The 14,640-nt window shown below is 39.6% G+C and overlaps 1 protein-coding gene across 31 annotated transcripts in view; it reads right to left on the bottom strand.

Annotated features, from left to right (window-relative positions):
• DOCK9 (dedicator of cytokinesis 9) overlaps positions 1 to 14,640 on the bottom strand; it is a 279,512-nt gene that overhangs the window by 168,761 nt on the left and 96,111 nt on the right. For 4 of the 31 annotated variants that reach the window (XM_077855123.1, XM_077855126.1, XM_077855130.1 and 1 more), the window contains exon 1: positions 6,360 to 6,617. The exons of 22 other annotated variants lie outside the window; for them this stretch is intronic. In XM_077855123.1, coding sequence (XP_077711249.1) covers positions 6,360 to 6,485 — 126 coding nt within the window. In that variant the 5' untranslated portion in view covers positions 6,486 to 6,617. Of the gene's footprint in view, positions 1 to 6,359; positions 6,621 to 14,640 lie in introns of those variants that run through there. 5 more of the 31 variants (XM_077855116.1, XM_077855119.1, XM_077855121.1 and 2 more) reach the window with 3 other exon arrangements.

Below are 14,640 nucleotides of genomic sequence, written 5' to 3'. Positions count from 1 at the left end.
AAAACCCAAAAGATTTTGAATAAACTAAACATGGAACCTGAAACTAAAACTCCAGGGTTTTGACCTGACTTCATCACAGGTTATTCCTGAGATCAAAGCTAATAATCCTCCACCATGGAGCTTTAGCCCCAGAAGAAGAGAACTTTGAGATTATTTACTACATGCTTCTCATTTTACAGATGAGTAAACTATTGAAGCCAGGGCAGGAGAGGAAAGGATGATGATCAGCAGGAATTGCAAGGCAGTTCTAGGGCCAAAAATAGGACTCTCGTCTGGTCTCCGAAATGCTTTGAGTTAGACCACCCACGGCACCTGCTACCTGTGACATAGTTTGGCTGCCTTGTACTTAGCCACTACCTGTCAAATAATGTCAAAGAGCACGTGGGGCAAACAGCCTCCTCTAAACACAACAGGGACCAAAGAACCCATTTTACTGGTTAGAGAATAAGCATCTCAGATTTATCCTGGATCATGCTGTAAATTAATTAAAAAATAAATCTAGGGAAGAAAATAAGATGTCTCTAGACTCTTAGATATCACATTAATTCATACTCCTACATAACCTCCTGGGAAGATGATAAAATGTGACATCCAAAGTAAGAAAGAGGGATCCCTGGGTGGCGCAGCGGTTTGGCGCCTGCCTTTGGGCCAGGGCGCGATCCTGGAGACCCGGGATCGAATCCCACGTCGGGCTCCCGGTGCATGGAGCCTGCTTCTCCCTCTGCCTGTGTCTCTGCCTCATTCTCTCTCTCTCTCTGTGACTATCACAAATAAATAAAAATTAAAAAAAAATTTAAAAAAAGATGAAGAGCGAGTCAAAGCATTTAAAAAAAAAAAAAAAAAAAGTAAGAAAGACTCCCAGTACCAATTGATTCTATTTTGTTCATATTTCCAACTCCTTCAGGCACAGCCATTCCGCTCTTTGTCTAAGCTACTCAGCCACTATTGTTCTGTCACTTAAAAGTTGGTCTTTCTCTAAAAATTTTTTAAAATTTTTTAAACCTTTCTTTTTCATCTTTATAATACCAATGCTAAGCCTAAGCAACCAGGTTCATATTTGTTCATGAATTATATGTAAGTGTCCAGGTATGGATTTTGGAAAATCTGCCTGGAAGCCAAAAATCGCTGGCTCTGCCATTTACTAAAGATACAACTTTTGTCAAGTTACCTAGCCTCTGTGTGCTGTGTCCTCACTTGTAAAATGAGAAACAATAATAGCACTCACCTCCTAGAACTGTGAGAATTGAAGTAATCTATTTAACAGGCTTAAAACAGTGTCTGGCACAAAGCAAGGCACTATATAAATATTTTTGTTATTATTCCAAAAAACAAAAGAAAGCAACTGGCATTACCTTGTCATAAAAAAACAGTGACCAGCCATTCTGCCTCCCTGTTGATAAACAGTAGGAAAAAGAAGCACGCCAGAGCTGGGTGGGTTTTCATGTTCCAGGTAAGCAAGAATCCCAGAAAGTAGAGAGTGACTCTCTGTTGTAATAGGTAGTGACAGAGTTGTGGAAGCCCCTTGTCTGTGAAAGTTTTCTATGCCTGCAAGGTTAGTCAATTCAATCCAACTCTAAGCACGCACTCCCCAAAGATTCACTGATGGCACTACAAAATATGTGTGCGTCTTTGGGGACCTTGTTCATGCAAACTACTCATATGGACAGTCAGGGGCCCTTGTGCCTTCTGTAAAGCAGGGCTGGACCTGCTTTGGACGCTAAAAATTCGAGAACATGTCCTTGTTGGAACTGATGATGATTTCAGTGTTGTCTGCCTAAGTGGAAAAGGATGGGTAAGATTAGTATTCACTGTGCCTAATAAATACCATGTGAAAGCCCCTCATTAGCCAGACCTAGCTGCTTGAGGAGAGGAAGGATGTTAGTGTAAGTCTGGCAAATATCAGTGCTTATAACTATGAGTCGAATGAAAAAACAAATCAAGGGGAAAGCCAACGAGCACAGTGAAGACTTATGGCTCTGAATACATAAACTTTCCTGGTTTTATCATCTGGGAATATGTCACTACAGAAAACTTATAGGAACTTTTCTTCACATTCAATATTTTAAAAACAAAAAAACTACCTATTAAATATCACCAATGTAATTAACATCATTAATTATTTCTAACGATGTCTATAGGGATGCCAGAAAACCTGCAGGGCCAAAGGACTTTATAAGCATAATTTCATTAACTCAATCACAGTCATCTCAAGTTTTATAGGATATACACAACAATGCTATCATTGCCCATAACCTTATTACTTCAAGTTTTGTGTCTTAATTCACTTCTTTCGCTATTTCTAGAGTAAATAAAACTTCAGGGAGAGAAAGGTTTTCCCAGGCAAAGCACCTACTTGTCCAGCCAGAAGTAGGGTCTCCTACCCATTACTATATCACAAGTGCTGCCTCTCATATAGTCATTTAGCTAATCATGTATTCATTCAAAATATCAAAATAAGAAAGAACTCAGACTTCGTTTTTACCACTTGAAGATCCCAGAAAAATAGCAAAGAGAAAACGTGTCTCTAAAAAGAACCTTTTCAGGGTGCCTGGGTGGCTCAGGGGGTTAAGTGCCCAACTCTTGATTTTGGCTCGGGTCAAGGCCATGATATCGATTCCCTGCATCCAACTCTGCACTCAGTGGGGAGTCTGCTTGAGATTCTTTCTCTCCCTCTGCCCCCACTCACACTCACTTGTGCACACACTCTCTCAAATAAAAATAAATCTTTATTAAGAAACTTTTCAAAAATTTTACCTAATGAGTATATCTAACACATGAAAATTCAGCTCTTCTTTATCTTTACGTCTTTCAACCTTCCAAATTCCCAGAGTAAGACCTGTACTACAGTCTTCGGATGCCTCTTGAAATAACCCAGTGAAAGGATAACACAAATGACATGTACCCCAGCCATTTCTGGCTCTTTGAGGCCACACCCTATTCCTCTGAATTGCTGAGAAACAACAATTGGAATGAATTATTTCCAGGAATTTAGAGTTTGGGGGGCAAAAATAGGTGCTCAAATGTAAGGAGGGTAACTAACCTGTAGACGTCAACAATATCCTGATTGTTCCCCTGTTAGTCATTCACAGCCCGCAAAGTCATTTTTCAATAGGGGCTGGCAGTGAGCCTGGATGGGAATGGTGAACTTTTGCTACACACTGCCTCCCCTGTTTGCTGTCAAAATGAGAGGACAAGACCCACCTAAGAAGGTGCCTATAAGTGGAACCCTGCAGCCCTGAATCTTCATAATGTCCATACACATACTTCTCTAAGAAACACTGGCTATACTGAGCACAGAACAAGCAGCCACTGCTAAGGGAGACCTTAACCATTATCCTGGCAGAAGAGAGAGAAAAACATTGCCAAAGAAAAGCAGCAAGAGGAAACTTATGATAGAAGTTTTACAGGACAAATACTGACTTGCATAAGTGCTTTAAGATATATTTATAGTTACTAGCAAGTGTACTATTAGACATCCACACCCCATTTCCCAATGACCATACATACTAATTGCAAAGAATTGGAAACAAGTCAAATAACCATCAAGTTATGATACACTGCTATAAAACTGAATACCATACAACCATTAAGAATAATTACATAAATCTGCATATGTTGATAAAGAAAGATGTTTTTTATATATTCTGGGAAAAAACTGATGCAGAAACCTATAGTATAGTACATTTTCCAAACACACACCACAAAAAGTTACATTTTTATATGCACAAGACAAAGTCTGAAAGTATATACTATACACCAAGGATACTTGGCTGGCTCAGTCAGAAGAGCATGCAACGCTTGATCTCAGGGTTATGAGTTCAAGCCCCACATTGGGTGTATGGATTACTTTAAAAAAATAAAAACAAAAAGAAAATAAACTAAAAAAATAAAAACAAAAGTCTATACACCAGATAATTATGGGCACTTACGAAGTAAAGGTAAGGGCGTTTCGTTTTTCCCTATGTCTACACTATATTTATTACACACATTAATTACTTTTATGCTTTCTAAACCAAGTATGTTTCCCCAAGGACTGATTGCATACATAAAATCAGCAAAACTTGATTTTAAAACGTTACCTCTAAAATGAAGTGTCTTCCATTTAAATGTTACAAATGTACTCTCACTGAGTACCTGGGCTCCTGACAAAATAATAAGGAACAACAAACACTACAACAAATAGATCTCATGATTGTGCTGGGATACTTTTTAAAAATCATCTTGTCCTGGGGCACCTGGGTGGCTCAGTGGTTGAGTGTCTGCCTTCTGCTACGGGCATGATCCCAGGTCCTGGGATCGAGTTCCTCCCTAATCGGGCTCCCTCTGAGGAGCCTGCCTCTCCCTCTGCCTATGTCTCTGCCTCTCTCTGTGTCTCTCATGAATAAATAAATAAAATATTTTTAAAAATAAAAATCGCCTTGGAAATTAAAAAAAAAAAAAGCTGTATTCCAAGCAGTTTACTGAATTCTCATCTGCCATGAGCAGTGATAATCACAAGTAAGAAGATTTGACCTAGACAGAGGCCCTGCTGAAACATCCTCGCTTTTCTTATCCGATATTCGCTCTTTTTTATCTTGCTTACCCTGGTGGAAGAAGAGAAACACTACTGGGTAAGAAAAAGCTACTTGCTGCGTCACTGCAGCCTCCACCTTTCTCTCACACCTGTCCCTGCAGATGCTCAGAGCCAGAGCTCTCCACGCCACCGGCAGCTTCTAGGCTCCCTAGAGCAGCCGGCACAGCCTCACCCAGGACAGTGGAAAAAGAACTCCCTGTGGGCTTGCCTGGGATGAGAATGGCCAAAACAAATAACTGGAACATGAATAGCCAATTTTTTGAGCACTAGGAAGAGAAGGAAGTTTTTACATTTTTTTTAAGGCATCTCTAAGCCCACCGTGGGGCTCTAATTCACAAGCCTGAGATCAAGAGTCCCGCGCTCTACCGACTAAGCAACCAGGTGCCCCAAGAAGCAAGTATTTTAAAAGTCACTCATGTGATTAAAAAAAAAAAAAAATCACAGGGCATCTTTCTATAGTGTATGTAAGCCTCTGGATAAATATTTCTACACATCTGGAGAAACACTGACAAAAGACTTTTAAGAATATTCACAAGGGAACCCAAACCACACAACTTCCTCCAAGAAATCGTAAGTTACATCAATCAGCAAGGAGCTTCAATCAGTTAAATCTACACAGCACGTGAGGGGCTCAAGCTATTCAACGAATAAATGAACTATTGTGCTAGCAGAAAGGAATCCAAGATAATGAATAACACATCTCTATACAATATACCTGGGGGAAGAAAACTAAATCATTCAGATAAAAATCTGCAGTGAGAAGCCCATCATATTTACTAACTTTCTCAGCAATATAATTTTGAAGGCAAAACAATGTAAGGCAGTCTCACGCGTCAGCGAGAAAAACAATTTAATTCAAATCCAATCCATTATAGGGAAGTTTAAGTTCAGACTATTAAAAACACTAATTGAAAATTAACCAAAAAAAAAAAAAAAAGAAAGAAAATTAACCAAACGCTTTATAACAGCAATTGAACCTCTTTGTTTTAAAAAAAAAAATCATTATGTAACATCACTTAATACTAGTTTAACAACTCCTTTAACAGATCATTTGAAAGGCTCAATTGTCCCCTCTGCAGTGCATGTTGGTGTTTTTTTGCAGTTTGCTTAAAAAATTATGTGCCTTTATTGTACTAAAGAAATTCCAAGAGAGAAGCACAACCTACTCATTGATGATAACAACAACCATTTTTCACATTCCTCCCTTACAAAGTCTACCAGAGCCCTCTGAATTTATCCCAACTGCTATGAGCTGAGCTAATGACAAAAACAGAAACGATTCTATCAATTGGTTCAAAGTTTATTTCTTACTTTGTTCAAGGCTAACCTATTAATATGAGCGAGTGAGGACACATATAACTTCAACAGTCATGTCCCTTAAAACCCCCCAATGTCATCTTAATTTTCACAATAAACAAATACATAAAGATGTTTTCATTTTGCAAAGAACTTCTTTGCCAACCCCAGGGGAAGGCAACTGCGACTTGCCTCCCTGGGTTTATGTTTGGCAACAATGCAGTTAGGTGGGGCATAATTTTGAACGATACAAAGTTCTATACAAAGCAGCCCCTGGAAACCCCTTTCATCCACAAAATGCCTACATATCTTTCCTCCCAAACAAAACTCAAAGTGGAACCAAAACGAATCTACAGAAGAAAGGAGAGTTCACAAGAGACAGGCAAAGCAGGTTTTGAAATCAGAGTGCCAGAAGACACTACAGGCACACACACAATAAAAGCACTTCGTGGAGGAGACAACAGATATGCTGTGCACAACCCCTTCTCACCAGCACTGGCCCTGGGCTCTCTGCTTCCATTTCGCCCTGGGCTGCATCCTTGCGTTGCAGGGGGGATTCAATCACCAGATCCTTTTTGACACTTCTACTACTTGTCCTGCATTTATCAGCCTGCATTCTCGGCTGAAAAAGCAAGTCAGAAAGTCTGCAACTGGGACAGCTGCAAGCCCCTGGCTGTGCACGGCACAAGCATGCCACTGGCCCGAGCAAGCAGAGGAAGCTGGCTCCCAAGCACAAGTGGTCAGCCCACTGGCTGGGTCCACAGAGCCCGTGGGGTGGGAGGGCATGCCAGCGAGGGCCAGCCTCCAGGGGTGTTACTACAGGCTTGGAGAATGGGAGGTTCCCACACGCCGGCCAAAGGAAAACAAACCCGAACTGTACAATACACAGTGTACTGTCTCTCTGATAAAGACCAGCCTCATTGTGTCTGTTCCACACGGCGTGGGCCAAATGGAGCCGAATCAAAATAGTGCAGTGTTTAAAAGAAAATCAGTCACAGTTAGAATCTTTCATGATTACTTCAAATCTGAAGCTCCTGGAATTGAAGAGATAGCTAGGTTGTCTGGGTGTTTTAAAATTTCTGTAGTTTCTGGATGCTTTCTTTCATGTGATGGCTAAACACTAAATGCTTGGCCAATGGTCAAAACAGGGAAGGGCAAAGACTGAGGTGTCCCAGAGCCTGTACCTCATGGGTGCAGGTGTAAGGAAAGAGTTTCTCCCCGCATGAGAGACCTTAGCACACAGGACTCAATTTATCTATTTTATGCCAGAAAGACAAGGTCATCAAACAGCTTCATGGGATGCTACATATCATGGTAAACAAAATATTACTTTAAATCCATCAACAGGTGTGTTGCTAATGAGCCCAGAAGAAGATACTGAGAGAATCACAGTAAAAATTTAAGGCAGTGTCTCTCCCTTCTGTCACTCAAACACCAGGAGTCCTGGCTGTGAATATTGTGTAATAAGTCACAAGCATCAATTAGTCCATTTAAAAAATTAATAGTTTCTACAATAACTTTTTTTTTTTTTTTTATGATAGTCACACAGAGATAGAGAGAGAGAGAGGCAGAGACACAGGCAGAGGGAGAAGCAGGCTCCATGCACCGGGAGCCCGACGTGGGACTGAATCCCAGGTCTCCAGGATCGCGCCCTGGGCCAAAGGCAGGCGCCAAACCGCTGCGCCACCCAGGGATCCCTACAATAACTTTTTAAAAATTATCCCATTTCTCAATCTTGGGTAATCTTTCAGGGTAAATATAAACTCACTTGCCAAATCCAGGTTCCAAAACAAAATGTATATGAATTTTAAAAACCTATCTTCATAAAGTTACAAGAGGACCAAAAATAAAAAATAAAAAATCCCAAAGGGCCTCAATTAAATTAATATATAATTGAAGTAGCAGTTAAATCAAAACTTAAGAATTATCCTATAAATCAGAGGAGGCAAAAAAGTCTGAAGCCACACACTAAGCAGATAGTTTGAAAAAAAAAAAAAAAGCAAATAGATTGAGCCTCAGTTAAGCACAGCATAAGCAACAATTTGAACAACTTCTTGAAATGGCTTGAGAAGTTCTAAATATCCCAATTCTTCCTCAACTCCCCATCTTCATTAAATCACCAGCAGGTCATGACTTTGAGAGAAATGCTATCCTATTTATTTGGTCAAAATACGACATTCTGGGGATCCCTGGGTGGCGCAGCAGTTTGGCGCCTGCCTTTGGCCCAGGGCGCAATCCTGGAGATCTGGGATCGAATCCCACATCGGGCTCCCGGTGCATGGAGCCTGCTTCTCCCTCTGCGTCTCTCTCTCTCTCTCTCTCTCTCTCTCTCTCTCTCTGTGACTATCATAAATAAAAATTAAAAAAAAAAATTTTTTTTTAAAAAAAAACAAAATACGACATTCTGTAAGTAATAAATAGGAACTTAAAAGGTTATTTGTTATAGGAATACAAGTCCCAGCATGGACAATTTACCTTATCTTTGTAACAACCAAGGAGGTAATATGGTTATCCACATTTTACAGATGCAGAAACTGATGCACAGAGGGTTACACATGTGCAGAAGGTAACATAGTGAGCAGTGGCAGCATGAATCCAGTGTACACACTCTTCACTGTGATACTATGAGCCAGTTGTCAATTTCAATTATGCCAACTGCTAAAAAAACAAAATGCGTAAAAGCTACTGATCAGCAACTAAAGGTAAAAGCAGCATCTAGGTTTAATCAAGGTAATTTAATGAAGAGATAAAAAGAGCAGAGCACAAGGCCAGGTACCTAGTAGGTATTCATTTAAAGGGTAACCATTGTTATTGTTGTTGTTGTTCCCAGCTGAAGAAACTGTTCTTCATCTTAAATTCTAGACTCTGGCTTGTGTGATCTAAAATGACAATTCCACCACCCATGTTGCCACAAAACATTACAAAGTGCTCCAGCAATTTCAAATCAATGTTCTTTCCTCTTTGTTGCTTGATTATGATAGCTGCCTTTGAACCCCTGCATTCATGCTACAAGCCAGGCATCTTCTTCCTAAAGTTTTCCTGTATTTTTCAAAATTTTAGCAATGAATTAATATTTCTTTTGTAATCATGGAAAAAACTTTAACTTGGCTCTGAGCTTCTAGGTAGCCAGGACAGAGGTTAGGTTCCCTAATTCATATTACCAAATGGAGAAAACATACCAAGCTATAAGGCAAGAAAAAACTTTTTCTCATTTCTCACACAGAGATTTGCATTAAAAGGGACTGATTAATGTATCAAGTTCTCAACATGTTTACAGGAAATGCAGCAGCAAAGTTCACACTGCTTTTACACCACCATCTGAGATCAGTATACTTAAATCCTGGATAAAGGAAAGCAATTCTGAGAGCAAGATGGTGGTATAATCTGTCACCTTTAAATGGTCTGACTTATGAGAAAAGGAAATTCTCAGGACTTAGAGGAATGAGGATATTATTGCCAGCTTTCCTGCTATATAACTTCTCAGGCAATGTCAAGTGCTCTGGTGCTGCTCTACTCATTTAGGATGACCAACACTTCAGAAGTTTGCAGGTCTAGGGGAGTCACATGGCACAGTATTTAATTCCAGAACCTAAACCTCCAAGTAGGATGTGGTTTCTCCAAAGAGTCTGTGAGACTGCTGTTTAAGGACATGAAAGAGACATCTGGTCAGAGCAGTCGCAAGAGGAAATGCCATCTTAGAAGAATGGGAAGTAGGTGGCCAAGGGTTCCTGTGCAACATTTCAAAGAACAAGGATGGTATTTGTTGTATCTCTGGATTCAAGTCCACCAACATTTACTGAGCTCCTACTAGCTAGCAACTCAAGTTCTTTCACACACTAACTTGTCCAACTCTTAAAATAACAAAAATACCTAGTAACATGTATTAAAGGTATATCGAATTTTACTGTTTAAACAGAATGGCATAAACCCTGTGGGGAAGAAAAATGAAACGAATGCTTTTGTATAGGAGTTTCAGTTCTCAGATTTTAATATTCACACAAATTATTTTATAGGTTGGGTACACAGTACCATGAAAACCTGATCAAAAATTTATAGAATTTTCCATGGTTAATTTTTTACTGTAGGGAAGGCTAACTTTAGACTCTACTGCCCCTATCTTCCCCTTGCCACTAAAGGATGAAGTTCCATCACATTCTGAAAAGTAAGGAACTTAAGACCCTCAGACTCCTAAACATGTAGGACTCCTACACATGCCTCAAAACCCAGTTTAAATGCCATCTTGATCCTCCTAGCCAGAATTGATTAGCTCTTCTACCATTAACCCACTGGGCATTGCTTTTATTTACCTCTATGTTGGAGCTTTTCACAATCCACCTTTTATTAGGTTTGTAGGTGTCACCCACTTCAATGAGACTATAAATTCATGAGGGCAGGAACTGTATCTTAACCATCTTTGCATCTCCAGTGTCTTATGTACTGCAAGCACTCAAAACACAGTTGCTGAATTTAATGCTTATGTCAATTTTGTGTCACTGGTTATCTTCATCCCTACAGTAAAATTTAGTAGTAGTTTTAGAAATATGCAAACATTTTCATTTGTTAATGGCCTGAATCAAGGCAGAAGCATTCAACTGTTCATAAACTGAAACCCAATGGACCATTTACTAATAATTAAAATGCTCCTTTCTCCCAGCTAAGAAAATGTTACCCTGCAGAACTTGCTAGACATTTTTCAGACAAAGGTATCCTTGGAAACAATACAAGTGAACCTTTAGGAAGTGTAAATAAAATTGTTTTTAGCAATGAATTATATAAAATTTAAAACCGCATTTTGCTGCAGCTAATAATTATATAAGGAATAACTCATAAAAGGAATAAATATCAATTACCTCAAAAAAACTTTTTACTCTCCTATTAGGGACTCTTGCCATATCAGAAGGATATTTAAAACATTAAAATTAACTTTAAAGGCAAATATGTATATACTAGAGGAGAGGATTTAAATTTTATATATATGCCTTTAAATTGTATGTCAGGTATATTTAAATAAAGTATATACATATAGAGCCATACACATAATTTGAGGTAGAGACTTAAATATATTAAATATCTGTATTAAATAATTGTACACACTTATGTACATATATACACGTGTGTGTGTGTGTGTGTGTGTGTGTGTGTGTGTATCTACTCCAAAGTAATCATCTCTGTTCTCTTGGTCTGGGAAAATGTGAAACATAAGTACAAATTATTAAGAAAAATTGCAAAAAGGAGCAAATGACTAAAGATTTTCCACGTGTATTGTTACCAGTCAGTGTGCTAGCCAAATAAAAGAAAAGGTGTCAGGAAAATGATCGACTCTTCTGAGAAAAAGAAAAAGCATAAAAAACAGAAGGCATAAGAAGCAGCAAAACAGAACAGGATGAAAAAAAAAAAAACAGAACAGGATGAGAGGCAACAGATGCAGGGAGCAAGGTGATAAATAACCACAGTAGAGGAGGGATATAGGGACAAAAAGAGAAATAGATTTGGGGGCAGGAAAAGGTGGGAGAGGAAAGAGTCTTCTGCATCAGACCCTTGAAGCCTTCTAAAAGATTTAGTATCAAAAAAAAAAAATCTGATACAAAGTTTGATGCTCACCCCAATTTCTCAGCATCAGAGATTTAATCAAATGTCACAGAAATGGAATAGTCATTATCACCTACTCTAATGGTTCACAGCCTGGAATTCAAGGCTGAACTTGGGGGGAAAGTGGTCTGTGAATCCTCTAAAACTACATTCAAAATTTTGTATGTCTTTGTGATTTTTCTGAGGAGTAGCCCCTAGAGTTTATCAGGCACTCAAAGAAGGAGCCAAGGGAAGATCATCCACTCACAGAATAAGGAAACTGAGGTCCGGAGAAATGAGCTAGAGAGCCAAGCAAAGTCTTGAGATACAAAGCTCTTCACTTTAACATGTTCAAATTCTATTTAAGTAGAACAACAGCAATTTAAACATCAGGCATCAGTTAAATAAACAAGCCATTCGATGGCAATCAGCAGTGTCAACACCTGCAGCCTACTCACTTGTTGATTAATGGCCAAGTCAGCAAGCGAGTCATTATATGAATGTAATGCCAGATGCACAACCCAAGGCCAATAAAGTATACCTCCAAAATAGGGCAAATAAGATAACTAACACAAATTATATTTTTAATTTAATTTAATCTAATTTAATTTAATTTAATTTAATTTATTCAGGAGAGACACAGAGAGAGAGAGAGAGAGAGAGGCAGAGACACCGGCAGAGGGAGAGGCAGGCTCCATGCAGGGAACCCGAAGTGGGACTCGATCCCGGGTCTCCAGGATCACGCCCTGGGCTGAAGGCGGTGCTAAACTGCTGAACCACCCAGGATGCCCCAAATTATGTTTTTTGAGAACTTCTAATGACACTGAGAAAATATCCACAATAATACGCACATAGAAAACTGAAAAAAAAAAAATGGCTGCTGATTAACTCTGGTATGTGAAACTATCAGTAATTTTTTTCTCTAAAATCTTACTTTCCAAATTTTCTTCAAGGGCACTTATTACTTTTATATTCAAGAAAAAAAATGAATATGCTCTACTGCAAGATATATAGAAAAATGTCACATCAAGGCGTTAGCCCCTGCCATACCACTCAACAGCTGCGTAATAATAGAAAAGTCACTTCACTTCTCCGGGTCCCACAAACTTCACCTATAAAATGAAGGATGTACACTAAAAAATTTTTTCCAGCTCTACATATCTATATGAACTATTAAAACTTCCCTTATTGATGAGATTTGGGGGAATATAAACCACCCCAATGGAATGATAAACATTTGAAAGTCATATTTCCCCACTACACACAAAAGAAAAACACAAGGACCAAACAGTGGATATATTTCTAAATGTGTCCAATCCTCAAGGCACCTGGGGGGCTCAGTGGTTGAGTGCCTGCCTTTGGCTCAGGTCGTGATTCTGGGGTCCTGGGATCAAGTCCCACATCAGGCTCCCCACAGGAAGCCTGCTTCTCTCATGAATGAATAAAAAAAAGAAAAAAAAAGTGTCACATCCTCAATGGAAGATGTCCTAAATGTGGAGGATCCTTCTCCAGTGGAGCAGGGGCAGAGTGAGAGGCTGACAATGACAAGGACTATGGGATGTTCTGTGGGTGAGAAGGCCAACACAGCTCTGGGGTAAGCTCATTGTGCTGGGACAACAGGGCACAGGCTCTAAAGAAGGTTCTGTTTTCAGATGAGGCAATTAAGATGGGAGAGTCCTTCCATTTCTAGAGACTGCTCTCTGGTACTGGCTGTGTGAATCTAGCACAGCAACTTCACCACCCTGGAGACCCCAGGTCCCTCCTCTGGAAAACAAGGATCAGAATGTCCACCATGACAATCCCAACTAGATTCTGTTCATTCCCAAGACCCAAGTGGACCATGGATGTGTCCTACTGTGTGCAAGAACACTGACTCCATGCAGCCACAAATGTTCAAGAAGCTTCTCAGTAAAGACAGCTCTACCCCCATCCAGGACATTCCCTCTCCCTGCCTGCTTCTGTTTCTACACAGCCTCCGTCACTATCTGGCATACTGTATTCTACTTTCCTTATTTGTCTAATCCCAATTCAAAAAAAAAAAAAAAAAAAAAGGCAGAAGACGCTGTGTGAGGGCAGAGAGTCTTGTCTATTTTGTTCACTGCTCTAGTCTCTCAGGTACTCAAACAGGGTAGATGCTCAAAAAATATTTCTTGGATGAATTTACTGAAGAGTTAGGATCCCCTCAGGATGGAGAGAGCTTTTATATACTCGGCACACCAATAGTTTTTCTGTAAACTGTCAATTTATTTTAATCACAATAATGATAATTCAGCCAACAGCGTCAATGATTTGTTTTAGAGGTGGAAATTTACAAAACAAAGGAAAACATAATATGCCTGTTTTCTCAGGAAACGAAACTCCCAGCCTGAGTTACTGACACCCAGCCAGCCACACAGGGTCCACCCTGACAGAGCCATTCCAGCACATATGATTTCCTCTTGTAAGCTTTAAGCACTGAGGCAAGGATGGGGGGTATGTGGTGAGTACACAGTAGGCAGTCCATAAATGTCTGCTTATAGATAAATCATGAAATTGCCTCACTTTGATTTGATTCATCACAGACCCACACTTCACAGGAGTTGAAATGAAGGATTTTCTAACTTTCTTCACTAAATGACAAGGGTTGAGGTTAAGGGCTAGGTAACATATACTTGGTAAGAAAAACAACCAAAAGGTTTTTTTTTTTTTTTTTTTTTTTTTTAAGCACTAAAAAGTTTCTCGTTCTAAATAAAATGCCTCATTCCATTATAAATGGAAGACAAATGGCCATTTCTTCACTTCTCCCCATATCCACCTCCCAAAGCAATGTAAAGAAAACCACAAATAACCAGCCTTAAAGTTTATTGGTTCTGTAAAATCTTTGTGTATGTTATACGTAAAGCATGTTCCATCAGTGTTGATATGGTATAAAACTGGTGGACCACCCTGATTTACAGATGATGGAGATGAGACAAGTTGGCAGGAGGCACAGGGCTGATCACTCCCATGTATCAAAGTTCATGGCCATCAGCTACCTACCCTGGGGACAGGAGAGAGGAAGGGGCTCCAGGCAAAAGCCGGACACCTACACCCCCAGTCTGTGATGGGAAAGTCCACCAGGAGAAAACTTGGCAAAGTGATTTGTGGAGTACCCCCTAGGACTTCTGGCTTATTTTAACTTGCATAAAAGACAATGACCCTTTATAATCATACCAGTTTCTTAA

This window comes from Canis aureus, chromosome 17 (genome assembly GCF_053574225.1).
Source record: "Canis aureus isolate CA01 chromosome 17, VMU_Caureus_v.1.0, whole genome shotgun sequence".
Classification (NCBI taxonomy): Eukaryota; Metazoa; Chordata; class Mammalia; order Carnivora; family Canidae; genus Canis; species Canis aureus.
The sequence above is the reverse complement of the archived record's forward strand: the minus strand, read 5'-3'. Positions and strand labels throughout refer to the sequence as shown.